Here is a 19,569-nt window from a genome sequence, read left to right as displayed (position 1 = left end):
AGTGACTCCTTGGACAGTGAATCAGATCTGCATTTGACCCTTTTGCCTTTCTGAAGTCATTGGTCATTAGTGCTGTTCCTGCTTGGCCTTTAGAAACCAAATTTGGTTATTCCTTAGATAAATGTTCTAAGAACAGGCCAGTGAGGTATATTTAAGGGGTCTAAGTAGACTAGATCTGTAATAGAAGCCTGTGTTAAGCATTTACCTTATATTTCAGGTCTTATTGCTATAGCCGCAGGCAAACCTCATTTACCCTCTGCCTCAATTTCACAACTCTGAGAGCAGGGATAATGATACCAGCATACTAGTTGTTAGAGGTCTAGTTATTTAAATCCTTTGATGTAGAAGAAGGACTATTGTTATATGTTTTATGAAATAGCAAACATGCTACAACAAAGAACAAATTATGATGAAATCCCCTGGAGACAGCTTATTAGAAAAATTGAATAAACACTCTATTTTTAGATGTGTAAAAAACTAAACGTAAGTTATTTTCAGTTAAGTGTTTGATGTCCTTATCGAGTTACAAATCTCTGTCAGTCTTTCCTGGAACCTTTCATTTAGCCCAGTGTTTTGTTTTTGTCAGATTTCTATCTGTTTGGAAAAAGTAAGTATAATTTGGCCAAGGGAGGATCTGAGAACCTGGTCCTGACTTGCCTAAAGACTTTTTGTAAGTGGTAACTTTCTTCTGATGAATGCTTTGGTGGGCTGCAGTATATCCCTGGTGATCACTTCTTTGCTAGGGCTCTTAGTAAAAATTCCAGGTGTTACAACAGAACCAGACTGGGGTTTTCAAAGCCTTTTTATTATTGTTGTTGTTGTTGTTGTTGTTGTTGTTGTTGTTGTTGTTTTTCTTCTCCTCACTTTGAAAATGCTCAATAGAGCTTTTCCCTTGCTTATACTAATCTCATAGGTCCACAGCTTGAAATGTTTCCATCCCTTTGTCTCTCTCTCATTGCTGCTGAATAGAAATCTAGTCTGTGGAGTGGGGCTGCTTATAGCCTGTCTTTCATTTGATAAGCCGGCAAACTTTAAAGCTTTGTTTTTAAGCTTGATTTCTTTGAGTGTTTTCTTTCCCTATAGGGAGCCCTTTCATGGAACAAAGGTATGTAGGGAGTGGGGACTGATATAAGCTAGGAATTTTGATAGAAAGTGTAGACTGTCATCATAAACTTCATTGGTGAGTAACCGAGCATCCTATATCTGGAAGTGCCTGTTAAGATGACCTATCCTACTCTGAATTATGAGATGAAATTATAGGTGACTAATAGAATGTTTGGGTAAAGTTAGTAAGCATTCTGTCACCATGACCAAGGAGTTCTCTGTAGGAGCCTTTACCTATTCAGACTCATAAGTCAGGTTCATCTCTTCCAAGGAGGAGCCTTCCTACAACCTCGATAAGTGTCCTTTTTTCTTTTTCTTTCTTTTGTAAGGGAGATGAAAAATGTCATGTCAGGGGGCTGGGGACATAGCTCAGCCAGTAAAGTGCCTGCTGGGCAAGCATGGGACCCCAGTTTAGATCCCTGACTCCCATGTAAGAAGCCAGGCACAGCAGAGTGCAACTGCAACTCCAGCCCTGGAGGGGCAGAGACAGGTGGACCCTGGAACTCATGGCCAGCTAGCCTACCCACATCAGTGTCACCAGGTACAGTAGGAGATTGATTGAGGAAGACACCTGGCATTGAGCCCTGGCCTCTCCCTGCATTCACACCTACATACACCTATGCATGGGCATATATCACACACAGGGTGTGGAATCATCTTATCTCTATTAGACTTTGTTTTTTGCGACAGAGTCTCTCTATGTAGCCCTGGGATAATAGATCTCACTGTGTACAACAAGCTAACCTGGAACTCACAGAGATTCACCTGTCTCTGCCTCCCAAATGCTGAGATTAAAGTTGTGCACCACTATACCCCATTTTTGTGTATTAGAGTTTGGACTAGAGCTGTCTCTACGTCTGATATAAAGAATACATTAAATGAATAAATGTCAGATAGAAAAACCCAGTCTCAAAACAACACATATGTATGTATATATGTATAAAATATATAGATATATACCTGTTTTTCTTTTTTTGTGACAAGTTTTCTCTGTGTAACAGCCCTGGCTGTCCTGAAACTCGCTCTGTAGACCAGGCTAGCCTTGAACTCAAAGAGATCCTCCTGTCTCTGCCTCCCAAGTGCTGGGATTAAAGGCGTGTGCCACCATGCCCAGTTTTTTGTTGTTTGTTTGTTTGTTTTTCGAGACAGGGTTTCTCTGTGTAACAGCCCTGGCTGTCCTGGAATTCTCTTTGTAGACCAGGCTGGCTTCAAACTCACTGAGATCTATCTGCTTCTGCATCTGGAGTGCTGGGATTAAAGGTGTGCGATACCACAGCCTGACCACATTATGGTTTTTTTGTTTGTTTGTTTGTTTTAATAATTAACTTTAGTGAGTGTGTGTGTGTGTGTGCGTGCTAAATGTATGCAGGTGCCTTTGAAGGCCAGAAGAGGGCATCAGATCAGCTGGAGTTGGAGTTACAGGCATTAATGGGCCACCTGAAGTGAGTGCTGGGAACCAAACAAGTGCTCACAACCATCTCACTCTCCTCTCATTGATTCTTCAAACTGTTCTTTTGATGTCCATTTTTTTTCATCTGCTGATTTTGGGTTTAGCTTATTCTCAGTTTCCCAAGACCTTGAGGTATATCATTATGTTATTTGTCTGAGTTCTTTCTGGGTTTTAGTGAGGTGGGTTTTTGTTTTTAAAACTGTGTTTATTTGTTTATGTGGCGGCTGTGCGGGGTTGCGTGCCTGTCACAGCATGTATGTGGTGGAAGGAGAGAAGTGACTCCAAGCTGTCCTCTCACCTCCATATGTACTGTGTGACATGTGCCCCACTCCACGGTAAGATAAATAAACAACTCCAAAAACATCAGTCAACTCTGGAAAAGTTTGAGAATGTTCTGAGTCCTGTAATGTTAGATATCCAGCCAGGATTTAGTTGTTTACATGAAAATAAATATGCACATACATATCATTAGTATGCATATTTGCATAAACAAAAAATTTAGTGATGAAAAAATTCAACTTTTTATGTTTAAAGATTGCTATTTTATAGTATCTTTGAGCAAACAATTAAATATGGAAAATTGGGGCTAGAGAGATGGCTCAGTGGTCAAGAGCACACACTGCTCTTCCAGAGGACCTGGATTCAATTCCCAGCACCCACGTGGCCACTTGCAACCATCTGTAACTCCAGTTCCAGGGAATCTGATGCGCTCTTCTTCCTTCCATGGGCACCTGTCACACACATGGTACATACACTTACATACATGAAAGAAATCCATCATATATACAAAATAATATTTTAAATAAATATGGGAAAATTAGAAGTCAAAAGACTAAATGGCTGTTTACAGAAGTTGACTGAGATGTATAGAGTCTGAGACTTCAAGTGTTTGTTAATCTAGTTGTTTGATGTTTTTATCTGTACATTCATTAAGGTAATTTTTACTTTAAAAATGTTTAAAGACTAGGAAAAGATTCTGGGACCTGTACTAAGGCAGTACAGTAGAAATAAGGAAGAAAACCAGTATTAGTTGGAAGTGGAGTCTGTGTGTCAGTCCTGGATGCCAGCAAGGTTTCTGACTTCTGGCCTGGATAATAGTGGCAGTATGACTGAGCTAAGGGACACATGAAGAATATTTAGCCCTGAGCCTAAGGATTATCACCTTTTTTTTTTGAGACAAAGTCTTACCATGTAGCACTTAGTGACCTCAAAATCACAGAGCCCAGCCTGCCTGTGCCTCCTGCGTGCTGGGATAGAAGGCCAGGGCCACCACACCAGCAGTCATTCCTTTTGGACCCACTACCCCAATCTCTGGCAGTTGGTCTTTGCTGTTAGAGCTACAGACTGGGAAATTTTTTCCTAAGCATTTTCAACCAAAACTAATAAACCAGTAAGGTCTCCATCACAGTTAACTGTGGAGCTTGTAAAAGCCTACAACTACTTTTGGAGATTGATTTGGACCACATAGAAAATATAAATTGACCGTTTCTAGTCACATCAAATGGCAATTCATTAGTTCCAGATGGGCAGGGATGGAGTAGGGAGTGGTAATTTGGATCATAGCCATTGTTTGGGAAGTGCTGGGTAGGTAAATGCATGGGATTTTACCAAGCCCTGGTAGGTTTTTCTTTTTCCTTGGTGTAGGAAATCGTTTGCCAGATTGTATTATTTATCACAGTCTGCCGTGGAACAGCTGCCAGGGAGTGAAGCTATTCCAGTAGTTCTTCTCACCTCCCTCCTCCATCACCACCACACAGGCATGAATCTGGTTTTCTGTTTAACTTTTGAGTTTTTTCCCCAGTTTTACTCAGTGGTTTTGGCTTGATTGAAAGTGCCCTTGTAATGAGATGTTTCTGGGCTTTGCTGTGGCAGTGTAATTGAGTTTTCTGAGCTTAATTTGTTTGCTTTAGTCAACACTAACTGGCAACAGTTTGTAGTTTGAATCCCTGGGTGTCTTGAGTTCTTCCTAAATACTGAAGTTCTGCTTTCCCTTGGAGACTGTGTGTTGGTGTCCTGTCAACAAGGCACACATTATCCTTCCAAGCTGTGCTTTTAACCCTCACTGTTACCCTGGCTTCTTCGGGTGCAGCCTTCCAATGTGAAGACTGTTGGAATAGAGTAGGTGGGTCGTTGGAGACTCAGTTTCTGCATAAGAGGCTGATCCCTTGAAGCACAGGGCAGTTGAAGGCAGGTGTGTTCAGACTAGTTGCAATCTGAGTCACAGTTACGTCACAGTCTAAACAATCCATCTTTAAATCAGCAGAACTTCTCTGACTCATTAGTTTTTCCAATTTGTTTCTCTTTAGACTTTTTTTTTTTCCCTAGGATTTCCAGCTTTTGTTTGTTTGTTTTGTTTTTCAAGACAGGGTTTCTCTGTATTGCTTTGGAGCCTGTCCTGGAACTCACTCTGTAGACCAGGCTGGCCTCAAACTCACAGAGATCCTCCAGCCTGTGCCTCTGGAGTGTTGGGATCAAAGGCGTGTGCCACCAACATCTGGCCTGGATTTCCAGCCTTTTTTTTTTTTTTTTTTTTCTTCTTCTTCTTTTTAATCAGGGGAGAGCGTGGACAGCAAATCTCTCCTCTGGAAGTGGTGAAACAGCTACTAGGAGGAGAATGTTTGGTTTACTGTGAATCTTACCTGGTACATTCTCTGGGACAGTCATGAGGGGGCCAGTAAAGCATCACTCCGTCTATGTCCTGGGCCCTGAGACTGAGGCCTTTCTTATCCCACTGAGAACAGATGGCATCCAGACATTGAAGTGGGGGTGGGGATATTCCTTGTAATACTTTGGGATTTTGTATTAATGTTGTATGACAAAACTTTTCCTCAAGAGACACAACACAAACATCTCACCTCTGATAGAGCACCCATAGCAGACCAAAGTATGGATACCACCAAAGTCCAACTTGGTGAACTAATGAGTTTTATTTTTTTGTCAACTCCTGATTTTGCTTAGAGGAGTATGGGTAAGGGGTTACTTACAGGAGCAGAAATGACTCACAGATAGCTGTATCACCAAGACTCACCCAAGCCTGGGTAACAATCCACAAAAGCTGGAAAACCTGGAGCACACTGCACAGCCTGGAGACAGCTCAGCAGGTTGAAGAGTGTCCTTTCCAAGTGCCCTATCTAAACCTCTTCCAGGCAGCTGGACTGGTTTCAGAGTTTTCTTTGCAGCTTTTTCTCTTAGAATCTTCCTTCTAGCTCAGCTTCTCTTGTATGAGAGGAACTCTCAGCTTTTATTGTTTACTCTGGCAGGGAGGAGCTTAGTGAATCTGTTCTGTTTGGTGAGGGGAGCACATCTCACACAGAGGACAATGAGAGCTGTTACAAAACAGTTCAGTAGGAAAAAAGGTCATGTAAAAACAAAGAGAAATAAGCCTACAGGCCTGCTCACAATTATGCAATACTTGCTTGTTTGGCATTCACAGTGATGACAGATTTAAATACTTTTGCAGATATTGAATAAGGTCAGCATTTATTTCCCAAGACAATTTTATCATCACTTCAGGGACATCTGCATCAGAGTCGTTTGTTTTTTTTGTTTGTTTGTTTGATTTTTTGTTTTTTGTTTTTTTTTTCAGAGTCATTTTCTTTAGTTTGAGGTACACTTAATTCAATTAATCATAAAACAGCCAACTTATAAAAACAATCATCATCTTACTAAAGCAACCTAGAAAAAAAAGAGCTATCCCCTCCACCAGCTGTCTTCATTATGATGAAGTGGAGCAACGTCTGTGCTGCTGTCCTAAAAAATCATATGCCAAAAAAGTAGGATTCCACAGACTTTTTCCTCATTGACTTGTATGTGTAGATGTTGTCTGATTTCTTGGGGGGCGGTGTCCTGATCCACCTGCCTCTGCCCCCCCCCCAGTACTTGAATTGTAGGCATATGCTACTACACCCAACATAAAATTACTCTTTTTGAGTAAATCTGAGTCTCAGCAAGGTAATATATAAACCAAACATACTTCTTTGTCTTTGAGATATGTTCTCACTACACAGCCCAATCTAACGTCTAACTTATAGCAATCCTCCTGTCTCTGGCTTCCAAGTATTAGGATTGCAGACATATGCCACCATACCTCACTTAAAAATACTTTTGTTCATAATAATTTATTGATCTATTTTTTTCCTGTTGATCTACTCAGCTAAAAGTTGATTATTCTAAGAGTGAATACTGACAGGGCGTTGGTGGTGCACACCTTTAATCCCAGCACTCAGTAGGCAGAGGCAGGAAGATCTCTGTGAGTTCGAGGCCAGCCCGGTGTACAGAGCCAGTTCCAGAATAGGCTCCAAAACTACACAAAGAAACCCTGTCTGGGGGAGGAGGGGATGAATACGGTATAAACTAGGCCACACACACACACACACACCGTCGTCATCATCGTCATCATCTCAGCACCTAGGTGATGAAGACAGGAGGATCTGAGGTTAAAGTTATCCTCAGCTATATGAGGAGTCTGGTCAGTTTGATCTAGTGACCCTGACTCAAATGAATATTGTCAAATATTTATTTAAAGAGAGTTGTTTTCTCTTTTTCCCTTTCTTTGTTGTACTAGTTGGCCCAGGCTGACCTCTGAGCTTGTGACCCTCATGAACAGCCTTCTGAGTACTGGGATTACAGGCGTGTACCACCATGCCTGGCTGCTGTTGTCTTTCTTCATAGTCTCACTCCTCTGGTGTGCTTCCCACCATACAAGTGTATATGTGTTCACTTTTTAAAATTAAATTCTTTGTTATTTTGTTTTATGAGCATTGGTGTTTTATCTGCATGTATTTCCTTGTGAGAATGTTGGATCCCCTGAATCTGAGGTTACAGACAGCTGTGAGCTGCCATGTGGGTGCTGGGAATTGAATCCAGGTCCTCTGGAAGAGAAGCCAGTGCTCTTAACCACTGAACCATCTCTCCAGCCCTGTGTTCACTTTCTTTTCCTTAGTGTAAAAATGCTCTATTCTTTCAGCTGTTCTATTTTTTTTTAGCCCTTTTACCATCTTGATAACCTTGTACTTTGCACATTTTAGTTTTTACTTTTCTGCTACTCTTAGAATATGATACTCTAGTTCTTATGTGGTACCCATAACATGCATTATAGAACAGATCTGTTTTACTTCTTACTTGCAGTACTGGTGCTGAATCTAGGTCCTGTGCATGCTACTCAATTAATTATTCTGTCACTGAACTGTACTTCCAACCCTAAGATCGACCTAAGTTTATTTCAGACACTGGACTGGAATGCCCCTTAAGTTGATCTTCAAACAAGCAAAGCTCTGTGTTTTTGCAACACTGTTCAATAATACAAATTCCTTAGTTACATAGATATTTCTACTCGTTAGCTCTTAGACAGTTTCGTAACAACTCAAATTTATTTCTTCATGTATAATGTGCCACCAATAGTAATTCTTACTGTGTAGAGCTGTTTTGAAAGCAGAAATGATGTATACAAAATTCCTGAACAATAGAAAGCATTCATAAACATTAATTACCATTATTACTTTCTTTAAAATTGTATTGCATCTTCATTTACTTATTCTGTAGGTACAGATGTGTACATACTAGTATGAATGAGTACATGTCAAAGGACAGCTTGTAGGAGTTAGTTCTCAACTCCTACTTTCTGGGTCCCAGAGATAGAACTCAGGTCTGGTAGCAAGGCAACTTTCTTCACTGAGCCATCTTTTGGCCCCAGTTTCTTTTTTGAGACAGGCTGACCTCAAATTTGCTATGTAGCTAAGGATGACTTTGATCTTTTGAGCTTCCTCCTCTTGCTTCTCCTCCACACCTAGTTTTATACACTGTTGAAAACTGAACCTATGGCTTTGTGCATACTAAGCAAGCATTCTACAACTGAGCCACATCCCAAGTTCCCATCAGTAGTTTTCATTATAATTAATTTGAATTATTGGTATGGTAATTAGAAATTCCATATTCGAAAATACTTTTTCAGTGATTTATTAGTTTATTCTTCAGTTGAGACAGCGAGAAAGCTGATTTATTGTTACACGAGTTACACTTGGCCACAAGTGAGAACAGAACTGTTAGTGCAGATGCCATAGGTCCAGGGCAGAGGGCCAGCAGACTTTGGGCGGCAGGCAGGCAGGCAGGCAGGCAGTCTCTCGGGTGCTCTCTGAGCAGATGGTGATGCTCCAGATCCACTGAGACTCATTACCAACAGTAGTACACAGTCCAACAACTTGTACCAGCCCCCGTCCTTCAGTACCCCTCACTTCTGCTCCCGCAGCCTTTGTGGACACACATGCTGATTTACTTGCACCTCTGCCTCAGCTTTCTTCTCTTGCACTTGACCTGTGCCTTCACTTTTCCTCCTTTGCTCTCATGGTGCAGTTTCGGGGAAGATGGGGCTAAGACTGAGAAACCCTTCAGTGACTTATTCATTAATCATGTTTTATTTTTGTAGTAGAGATTGAATGTAGAACTTTCTATTTGTTTTTTGTTTTTGTTTTTGTTTTGTTTTTTTAAGGGTTTCTTTGTATAGCCCTGGCCATCCTGGAACTCTGAGATCCGCCTGCCTCTGCTTCCCAATGCTGGGATTAGAGGCGTGTGCCACCACTGCCCTGCTGAATGTAGCAAGTTATACATATTAAGCATTTGCTGTACCACTGAGCTACATCCCCAGGACCTCGTTCATCATGTGTTAAATGCCTGGTGTATATTAGTCACTGATTGTAGGAATGGGCCTCACTCTTCTTATCCACAATACCATTAATAATAACAATGCTGTTTATATGACCTTGCTACAAGATTTAATGGGTTCTTTGTATATTCTTCAAATTATGTTGGAATTGTTCACTACCTAGAATGTGAATTATCAAAGAATAAGGTATTACATAATCATAACACTTTAGAAGAATATCTTTGGTTGTTTTATTTAGATTTGTTTTTACTTTAGTGGTTTGCCTGGGGTGGGTGGGTGGGTGGGTGGTGGGTGTGTGTGTGTGTGTGTGTGTGTGTGTGTGTGTGTGTGGATACTGGTAACCAAACTCAAGTCCTCTGCAAGTGTAATAAGAGCTCTAAACTATTGAGCCATCTCTCCTGCCTCTGATTGTTTTATAATGGTTGCGAACACCTTTAGTCCCAGTGCTTGGGAGGCAGAAGCAGGTGGATCTCTGTGGATCCTTGGCCAGCCTGGTCTGCAGAGTTCTAGGCAGTCAGGGCTACACAGAGAAACCCTGTGCCCTAAACTAAAAAAAAAAAAAAAAACTAAAAAAAAAACGAAAAAAAAGAAAGAAAAATTATTGCCAAAGTCATAAAAATAGACAGTGTAATAGTTTCTACAGTTTTCACTGTCCTTAAAGATCTGGTACCAGAAGTGTCTCGGCACTGCCCAGTAAAGTTCACAAGGGGGCGGCAGAGATTTCAGATCCTACTCCAGAACAATTCCATTAGGACATCCCCATTTATTTTACTATATTTTTCTGTTCAGACAAGATTTGAACATAAAGTGTAGTTTGTATGTTTCTAAGTTGTGATGTGCTTGTTTTTAATGATTTACGTGAGCCATTATTTTTTGTGATGTTTACTTTCCTATCTTCATTTGACAGACAGATGTGCTGGTCCTGAGCTGCGATCTGATAACAGATGTTGCTTTACATGAGGTTGTGGACCTGTTCAGAGCTTATGATGCATCACTTGCCATGTTAATGAGAAAAGGACAAGATAGTATAGAACCAGTTCCAGGTCAGAAGGGGAAAAAAAAAACAGGTAAGGTAGACTAGAGCTGATTTTATAATTATTATTGTTGTTCATCCTTTCATATAAGAAACATCTATTAGAAACCGGTTATGTACTGTAGATACTGCGTTAGGGGTTCATGACATAAAATCAAGACAGTCTCTGATGCTTAAATGTTTATATCTACTAATTAAATCCTGTTATATGCTTTTGTATCTGGAAAGAAGAATACAAAACTGTTTGCATTCTATTTAAGTCTCAGATCATTGACTGCATGGGACCTGTCTCTCAATATCTCTGAGGAATTGGCTCTAGGACACATGGATGAAAGCATACATGCATATCTACACATTATCAATCCTCTATACTCATCCCTGTATATAAAATGGTATAGTATTTACATATCACCTATGTGCATTTTAAAGACAGAGTCTATATAGTTCTGCCTGTCTTGCTACATAACCTTTGCTATGGCTATGTAGACCAGGCTGGCCTTGAACTCACAGAGATCTGCCTGCCTTGGCCTCTTGAGTGCTGGGATTAAAGGTGTGAGCCACTATGCCTGATGTTTCCTATATCTCAACTTTAGGAATTATGTGTTGATTTCCTACTCGGGAACTTAAAGATGTAGGTCTAATTTTACGACACCCCCTGCTCCTGCTTTTCAAAGTCCATACAGCTTCCTAATGTAGCTATTGGAATCACATTATTAACCAGATATTTAATGATTATATTACTATGATTGTATATAGTATTCACAGCTGAGTCTTGTACATTTTTTTTCCTGTTCTTATTTTCCTAAATACAGTCTTGTTTTTGTTTGTTTGTTTGTTTGGTTGGTTGGTTGATTGGTTTTTAGAGACAGGGTTTCTCTGTGTAGCTTTGGAGCCTGTCCTGGCACTTGCTCTGTAGACCAGGCTGGCCTCGAACTCACAGAGATCTGCCTGCTTCTGCCTCCCGAGTGCTGGGATTAAAGATGTGTGCCACCAACGCCCGGCAATATGGTCTTGTTTTATTGCTTGCTTGTTTTCTTTTTATTGCTAATCCAACCCCAGCCCTAGTTGTATGAATATCTAAATTTTAGCATATTAGGTAATCCTTCAATTCAAGTTATCTTTTTTTTTTTTTTTTAATTGAGACAGTCTCACTAAATGACAGTCTCATTGTAGTCCTAGCTGGCCTGGAACTCTCAATATAGAACAGTCTGAAGTCTTACAGAGATCCACCTATGTGTGCCTCCCAAATGCTGAGATTAAAGGCACATACCATGTTAGGCCTCTTTTATCCCCTCAATGGTGCTAGGAGTCAAGCCCCCAATGGTGCTAGGAGTCAAACTCAGGGCCCAATTTATTAAATTATCCCAAAGTCTTTTTGTCGAATCTTAAGTCAGTAAGTGTAACAAACCCTTGTCACTTAGACCTACCTATTTCTATTAGTCATGAATTGGATATTTTCCTTTGGGGGGGGGATTGGTTTTTTGAGACAGGGTTTCTCTGTGTAGCCCTGGCTGTCCTGGAACTTGATTTGTAGACCAGCCTGGCCTCTTAAGTGAGAGATCTGCCTGCCTCTGCTTTGCTTTTGTTTCTTACTTTATTTCTTTATCATTGGTGACTATATTTCTGCCTTTGTCCTCACCTCTATCTACCATTTTCTTTAACTGCCTGATCAGGCTTTCAGGTGCCTGGTACTGATATTCTGGAAGAGACTGTTGGTGCTGCTGTGACTCACAACTATCATTGTTAACTTAGAGCTCACCTGCCACCTCAGAACTGAGGAAGGTGTCTAGGGGCTCAGCTGTGACAGCTTTCAGTTTAGTTAATCATCATGACTTGTTTGCAAATAGCAGGTTCTAACGGTGGAAGCTGAAGCTACCTGTTCTATGGAGCCATAAACTTGGGACTTGTCACTTCAGCTATCCTCCTTTAGTCAAAGCTAGTTCCTGCCTTAAGGTGGTGGCCCACCTTTAATCCCAGCACTTGGAAGGCTAGTTGTTAAACCAGCTCAAGGATTGTAAAGAATTGGGAACTAACCATATCTCTGATGGTAAAAGCTGTACATTTGTGACCTCTCAAATCTGTGGTATAGTCTGAGTTTTGGTTTGGATTGGTTTTGGTTTTCAAGACAGGGTTTCTCTGTGTAGCCCTGACTGTCTGGAACTCACTCTGTAGATCAGGCTTGCCTCCAACTCAGAGATCCACCTGCCTCTGGCTTCCTATATCTGGGAATAAAGGCTTCAGTGGCACCCAACCTTACTTAAAGTTTTGTTTGTTTGTTTTCAAGACAGGATTTCACTGTGTAGCTCTAGCTGTCCTGGAACTCACTCTATAAACCAAGCTAGCTTTGAGCTCACAGAGATCTGCCTGTCTCTGCCTCCAAGGTACAGAAATTTAAAGGCCTATGCCACTACACCTGGCAACTTAAATTGTTTTCGGTTTTTGTTGTTGTTGTTGTTGTTGTTGTTGTTGTTGTTGTTGTTGTTTGTTGTTGTTTCAAGACAGGGTATGTATGTATTTATGTATGTATGTATGTATGTATGTATGTATGTATGTATGTATGTATGTCTTTGGATACATATACTGGCAAGGTGGTGGTGTGGAATGCCTGTAATCTCAGCACACACAGTCAAGGAGATATCTATAGTTCCAAGGCCAGCCTGGTCTAAAGATTGAATTCCAGGATAGCCAGGACTACACAGAGAAATCCTGCCTCCAAAAAAAACAAAACAAAACAAAAAAATGATATGCAAACACTGTGTAGTTGCTAGTGTGAACATTTGTGTCTTTGTGCATGTGTGTGTGTGTTTTAAATATGTTCCTGTATGTGGATATACCTGCATTTGGCGGCCAGAGATTAATATTAGACCTCTTCCCCAATCACTCTCCACATTGTGTGTTGTTGTTGTTGTTGTTGATTAAAAATTTATATATTATGTATACAGTGTTTTGCCTGCATGTATGTCTGCACACCAGAAGGGGGCACCAGATCTTATTATAGATGGTTGTGAGCCACTGTGTGACTGCTGGGAACCGAACTCAGCACCTCTGGAAGAGCAGCCAGTGTTCCCAACCTCTGAGCCATCTCTCCAGCCCCTCATTGTTTTTTTTTATACAATCTCTTGTTGAACCTGGAGCTCTCTGGTTCAGCTAAAGTAGGTTGCCAGCAAGCCCCAGGGTCCTCCTGTTTCTGCCTCCCTAGCTCTGGTGCTACCAGTAAATTCCACCATACCCAGCTTTCACAAGGATGCCAGGGATCAAACTTGGGTCCTCATGCTTGTGCAGCAAGAACTTTACTCTCTCAGCCATCTCCCCAGCCAAGTAGCACATTTTATAAAGTGTCTAACAATGAGCTAGATGTTAAAGGAAATACAAATAGTAATACCTTTGAAGTATTTGTATTGTGGTTGGAGAAAAGAAATAGACCATAGGAAGTAGCAATAAATTGGCAGTATATAATTGTCTGCCATCGAACTCTCTATACCTAGTAAAATATACATTTTTGTCAATGTCCTTGTCATATATATAGTTGCATAGTAGATATATAATTAATTTTGACTGACTATGGATAATGTTAAATAATAGTATTCCCACTTTCACAGTGAACAGACCTAGCTTCTTGTGACCTAGATTATTTGCAAAGGAAATTCCTTGCTATACTTTCTGTGATATGTAGTGGATAGATAACTCCTCTGCTTTTTTGATTGGACTGTATCTTGACTGTGCCCACTTTTTTTCCTCCCTTTGATGCTGACACTCAAACCCAAGACTTCTTGCATGTTAGGCAAATGCTTCACCACTGAGTTACTCCAACTTCTTTCATTTCTTAGGCTGGCCTTGAGTTTGAAGTCTTTTTTGTTATATATAGCCTTCCAGATGCTAGTATGAGAAACATGCACCACCATGCTTACCTCTTAACTTTTTTGTTTTGGTTTGTTTTTTGTTTTTGTTTTTGAGACAGGGTCTCTCTATGAAGCCCTGGCTGTCCTGGAACTCACTCTGTAGACCAGGCTGGCCTTGAAATCACAGAGATCACCTACTTCTGCCTCCCAAGTGCTGGGATTAAGGGAGTTCACACCACTGCCCAGCTTAACTTTTTATTTTTGAAATAATTTCATGTTTATGGAGTGGTTTAAAATGTAGCAGTTTACCAGAATGGCACAAAGAACTTTACCTAGATTTTTTCAATTTTTAAAAAAGATTTATTTATTATGTATACAGTGGTCTGCCTGAAAGTATCCCTGCATGCCAGAAGAAGGCACCAGATCTCATAACAGATGGTTGTGAGCCACCGTGTGGTTGCTAGGAATTGAACTCAGGACCTCTGAAAGAACAGTCAATGCTCCTAAACACTGAGCCATCTCTCCAGCCCGATTTTACAATTTTTAACATTTGCTCCATCCTTTTCTCCTTTTATGTATGTATATATTCATATTCAGAATATATAATATGCATAGACAATATATATATAATGTATTATTTGCAAACTACTTGAAAATAGGATGCCCCTGAGTACCCTCTGCTTTTAAATGTGTATTTGTGAACCACTGCTCCCCCAGAAAACAATTCCTTGAAATTGAAGATTGCACTGGTAAAGTGCTTTATTGTTTTATTCAAAGTTTACCTAATACTATCCTTTAGAGCAATTTAAACATATACTGACCCTTTACACTTGTAGTGTGTGTCATTATGTTCATCATGACTCCCCTCACACCACAGTCCTGTTTGATTTCAGAGCAATGTAAGTAGGTCCCCTGTCCCCTCATCAGTCACACAAGCAGGACAACTGGCTTGATTTGATTTTCTTTCTTTTATATGATTCAGTGGAGCAGCGTGACTTCATTGGAGTGGACAGCACAGGAAAAAGGCTGCTCTTTATGGCTAATGAAGCAGACTTGGATGAAGAGCTGGTCATTAAGGGATCCATCCTGCAGAAGTAAGCCCTAGGGATTGTCTTCTTGGCAGTTCTTCTTTTCTTGAAACCAAATAAAACCACCCACCATGGGAAAGAAGGAAGTAGAACTAGATTATACTGTGTGAAATTGAGAAAAGTATGTGAACGCTCTCCCCGGAGACAGGACGCCAGCTTTTCTTCACGGCATGCACTCAGCATTCCCTAAGTCTTCTCTTACCAAGGTAGAGCCAAGTCCTGCAGTGAAGTAGAGCAAAGAGTCTGGGGGGGGGGGGGGACGATGACTGACCTGCAGACAGTGTTAGAGAGCCTCCTTTTTAAACGTGCTGGAAAGCACATAACATAGTTCACTATCGGTGGTGGTAGTGTGACCACGTTGTTAGGAAACACGTCCCTACAAGTTTACATCTGGAAAATAACTCTTATCTCACTAAACACAATTCCCTACTCTCCTTCTCCATAAGTCCCTGGCAGTCACAATTCTGCTTTGCTTACCAGTTAATTTGAGTAATTTATATATCTTCTATAAATAAAATTTTTTTGTGGTTGGCATTTTATTTTGCATGATATCCTCAAAGCTCATCGTGTTGTATCCTATGGCAGAATCCTGTCTTTTCATTATTATCTATGAAATGTGTATTAAGAACCATTCTTAGCCGGGCGTTGGTGGCGCACGCCTTTAGTCCCAGCACTCGGGAGGCAGAGGCAGGCCTGGTCTACAGAGAGAGTGCCAGGATAGGCTCCAAAGCCACACAGAGAAAACCCTGTCTCTAAAAACCAAAAAAAAAAAAAAAAAATTCTTAAATATTTTTAAATAGTCTATCAAATTAACAAAGTATACAGAACTCCATAATCACATTACATCCTAGTATCTTGAGTGTATTCCATCTACTCATTTATTCATTTGTTTGTTGTTTGTTTTTTTTATGTGTATGGGTGTTTTGCCTGCATGTATGTCTGTGTACTGTGTGCGTGCAGTGCCCATGAGACTAGAAGTGGGCATCGAATTCCCTAGAACTATAGTTAGTTACCAGTGGTGGTAATAAAGGGATTTTTAGAAAGGTATAAATCCAGAAAGCTAAAGAAAATCAGTTGTTTCTCTAAACCTCAGTTTCTCCAGCTGAATGTGGTTTAGTTATTCTTTAAAGAATTCCTATTTTATGGCTGGGCAGTGGTGGCACGCTCTTTTAGTCCCATCACTCGGGAGACAGATGCAGGTGGATCTCTGTGAGTTCAAGGCTAGCCTGGTCTACAGAGTGAGTTCCAGAACAGCCAGAGCTTCACAGAGAAACCCTGGGGGTGGGGGAAGTTCTTGTTTTATTTCTGACAACCATGTGTTTTTAATAGTTCAAAAGTGTAAGTTATTTGTGCCAAACACTTAATAAGAAAATCATGATGCTCCTCCCACACTGTTATGTGATTCACTTTTAAATTCTAGTCAAGAGGTGAAGGGTGGTTTTTTTTTTTTTTTTCCTGGAAGGGTAATAAACATATAAAAACAAGCTTTTAAAGATATCTTTTTAAATGAAATAAAATGTTCACAAGTCCATCTTGGAAGGTTTAGGCATTTGTATCTGGGGAGACAAGGACACTTGTCAAGACTACAAAAAACATGGCCAAATCTGTTTTGTAACTAAAGATAATGAAAAATGGTTTAAACTTCAGTTGTTTTATGTGTGGAAAGTCTTGAAATAACTTATCTAAATTAGTATCTCCATTGATACTTAACTGCCCTAATTCCTAAACTACCTCTCTAATTTTATGATAAGGATAGGTAATATAGAAGGACTTCTTTCTAAGCCAAAATCTGCCAGTTGTGGTGGCACCTTTAGTCCCAGCACTCTGGAGGCAGAGCAGGTGGATCTCTGAGTTCGGGGCTAACCTAATCTACATAGGATTGCAGGACAGCCAAGGTTACATAGTGAAACTCTGTCTCAAAAACAAACAAATGCTAGAATACAAAACACTGGACTTTTGTTTTTACTTTTCCATATTTTTTTTCAGTTCTATAAAGAAACTTGACCATGAGAACTCTTGGTCTTTAGACATGACGATACAGATTGTAGAGAGCAAGGGCAATTCTTCTAGCCTTCTGCCTGTGTGGGGAAACAGCATGTTGCCGCTTCTGGTCCTGAGTCTTCAGCAGTACAAATCATCTTCGCTTGCTTGTTTGCTTTCCTTTTTGTTGTGTGTTTGTTTGTTTGTTTGTTTCTTTTTTCAAGACAGGGTTTCTCTGTAGCTTTGGAGGCTGTCCTGTACTCACTCAGGTGGCCAGGCTGGCCCCTAGAACTCACAGTTTCACCTGTCTCTGCCTCCTGAGTGCTGGGATTAAAGGCTTTGGATGGAAGTTTCTGTCCTGATGGGTTCTGCAGCCATTTAGTCCCAAATAAACACACAGAGGCTTATATTAATTATAAGCTGTTTGGCCAGTGACTCAGGCTTCTTATTGGCTAGCTCTCACTTAATTATTAACCCATTTCTATTAATTTGTGTATCTTCACATGGTCTTCACTTACCTGTGATGGCCTGGACCTCTTGCTTCCTCAGCATGTACATGGCGTCTCCTGACTCCACCTACTACCTTCCTCTCCCCCTGTTTGGATTTACCACCTAGATAAATCCTGCCTGTCCATTGGCTGAAACAGCATTATTCATCTGTCAATAAGAGAAACATATTCACAGCATACAGAAGGACATCCCCCATCAAAAGGCAAGCACCACCACACCTGGCTCTTAGTTTTCTTTTTAAGGTTCTGTTTTCTTGAATTTACTGAATCTGTTACCACCATTCTTCTGTTGTCCAACTTCCAAAATTTGTAGTTGTCTCTTCTTCTTGTCTTTGTCCTTGTGACTTTATAGCTTTGAATTAAAAACAAATAAAAAATTCACTACCATTTTAAAGAGTTTTCAGAATACATAGTGATTAATGTCTGTGTTTAATCTTCACCCAGGATTATATTCCTTTTCGTTTGTTTATTTTGTCTCTCCCCTTCTCCTTTCCTCTTCTCCATCCTCCCCTCTGCTTTTCTGTTCCCCTCCTCTTCTCTGCACCTCCCTTACCCTACTGTCCATCCTTCTCTTCCTTCTTTGTCCAGTCTAGATCCTATGCTTTCAAGCTTCCCCTCTCATATCCTCACTTATTCTTTTATCCTATCTACCTGCACAACCTTCAGTTTTCATTTTATGTAATGTATGTGAGAAATATCTATTAATATTTTGTATTGTGTTGGGGGAAGTGCAGACTTGCCATGATGTGCATGTGGGGGTCAGAGGACCGCTTGTGGGATCGCTTTTCTCCTAACACCATATAAGTTCTAGGGTTCACGCTCAGGTCGTCAGGCTTGGCCATGAGCTTCCTTGCCGACACCCCACCCCTTCCCCCACCCCCATCATCCCATTGCCCTGTAATACTCTTTTTTGCCTTGTGGTGCTGGGGGATAAACCCAAGGCCTTGTGCATGCTGGGCAAGCTCTCTAACACTGAGCTATATCCCCGGCCGAAGGCTCAACTCTAGTTACTTTATACATCTGTTTTGTCAACTACTACATAGATTTTATTATGTTTTTCAGGGGGACTATTTTGTGTTGGTATAAATTGGCACCATTATAAATTCATGGTTCTGATCCTAATTGAACCATCAAAACCATGCTACAATCTTGCCCATCTCAGACCAGCCTTCAATTCCTCCCAGCAACTACTGCTGCTGCTCCTTCTCAGGGAAATCCCAGCATGTGATACAGACGTCCTGATTTCCCAGCATCTGCTCTTCATACATGCTCACCATCACTCAGACTCACCTTCAGTTCTGTTTCTGCAGGGACTGCCTCCCTTCACTTAGGCCTTTGATTCCATGCTCCACTGCTTTCCCACAGTCTCTAGGCTTTTCAACCTTGTTCTGTATTGTTTCCTCCTTAGAGCAATGAATGTATTGTTTATAGAATAAAGCACGAATTCCTTAGGTTTCAGTAGTCTATCTATTGTTACTTCTGTAGTCATTCTTCTAACAACTACCATATCCAATACTACAGCCCGACCACACAGCTATGGAGAGCTGCTCAGAATTCTCTGACTTCCACATTGCGTTTTTTTTTCTTTTTAATGTTTATTTATGTAAGTCTGTGCGCATGAGTGCCTGAGGAGGTCAGAACAAGGCATTGGATCCCCTGGAGCTGGAGTTATAGACAATTGTGAGTTACTTGATGTGGGTTCTAGGAACTGAGTTTGGGTCCCCTGGAAGAATAGTACATGCTCTTAACTGCTGAGCCATCTCTATAGCCGTGTGTGTGTGTGTGTGTGTGTGTGTGTGTGTGTGTGTGTGTGTGTGTGTGTGTGTGTGTGTGTAAGAGAGAGAAAGAGACAGACAAGCTGGCCTGACCTATACAGGCTCACTGTTATAACCCAGGGTAATTTGGGAC

General features: G+C 40.8%; 1 protein-coding gene across 1 annotated transcript in view; it reads left to right on the top strand.

Annotated features, from left to right (window-relative positions):
- The window catches only part of Eif2b3 (eukaryotic translation initiation factor 2B subunit gamma), a 63,243-nt gene that overhangs the window by 13,118 nt on the left and 30,556 nt on the right, over positions 1-19,569 (top strand). The window contains exons 4-5 of the mRNA XM_027402588.2: positions 10,120-10,279; positions 15,067-15,178. Coding sequence (XP_027258389.1) covers positions 10,120-10,279; positions 15,067-15,178 — 272 coding nt within the window. The remainder of the gene's footprint in view (positions 1-10,119; positions 10,280-15,066; positions 15,179-19,569) is intronic.

The sequence above is a fragment of the Cricetulus griseus genome, chromosome 2 (genome assembly GCF_003668045.3).
Source record: "Cricetulus griseus strain 17A/GY chromosome 2, alternate assembly CriGri-PICRH-1.0, whole genome shotgun sequence".
Classification (NCBI taxonomy): domain Eukaryota; kingdom Metazoa; phylum Chordata; class Mammalia; order Rodentia; family Cricetidae; genus Cricetulus; species Cricetulus griseus.
This window is presented reverse-complemented; position numbering and strand designations above follow the sequence as displayed.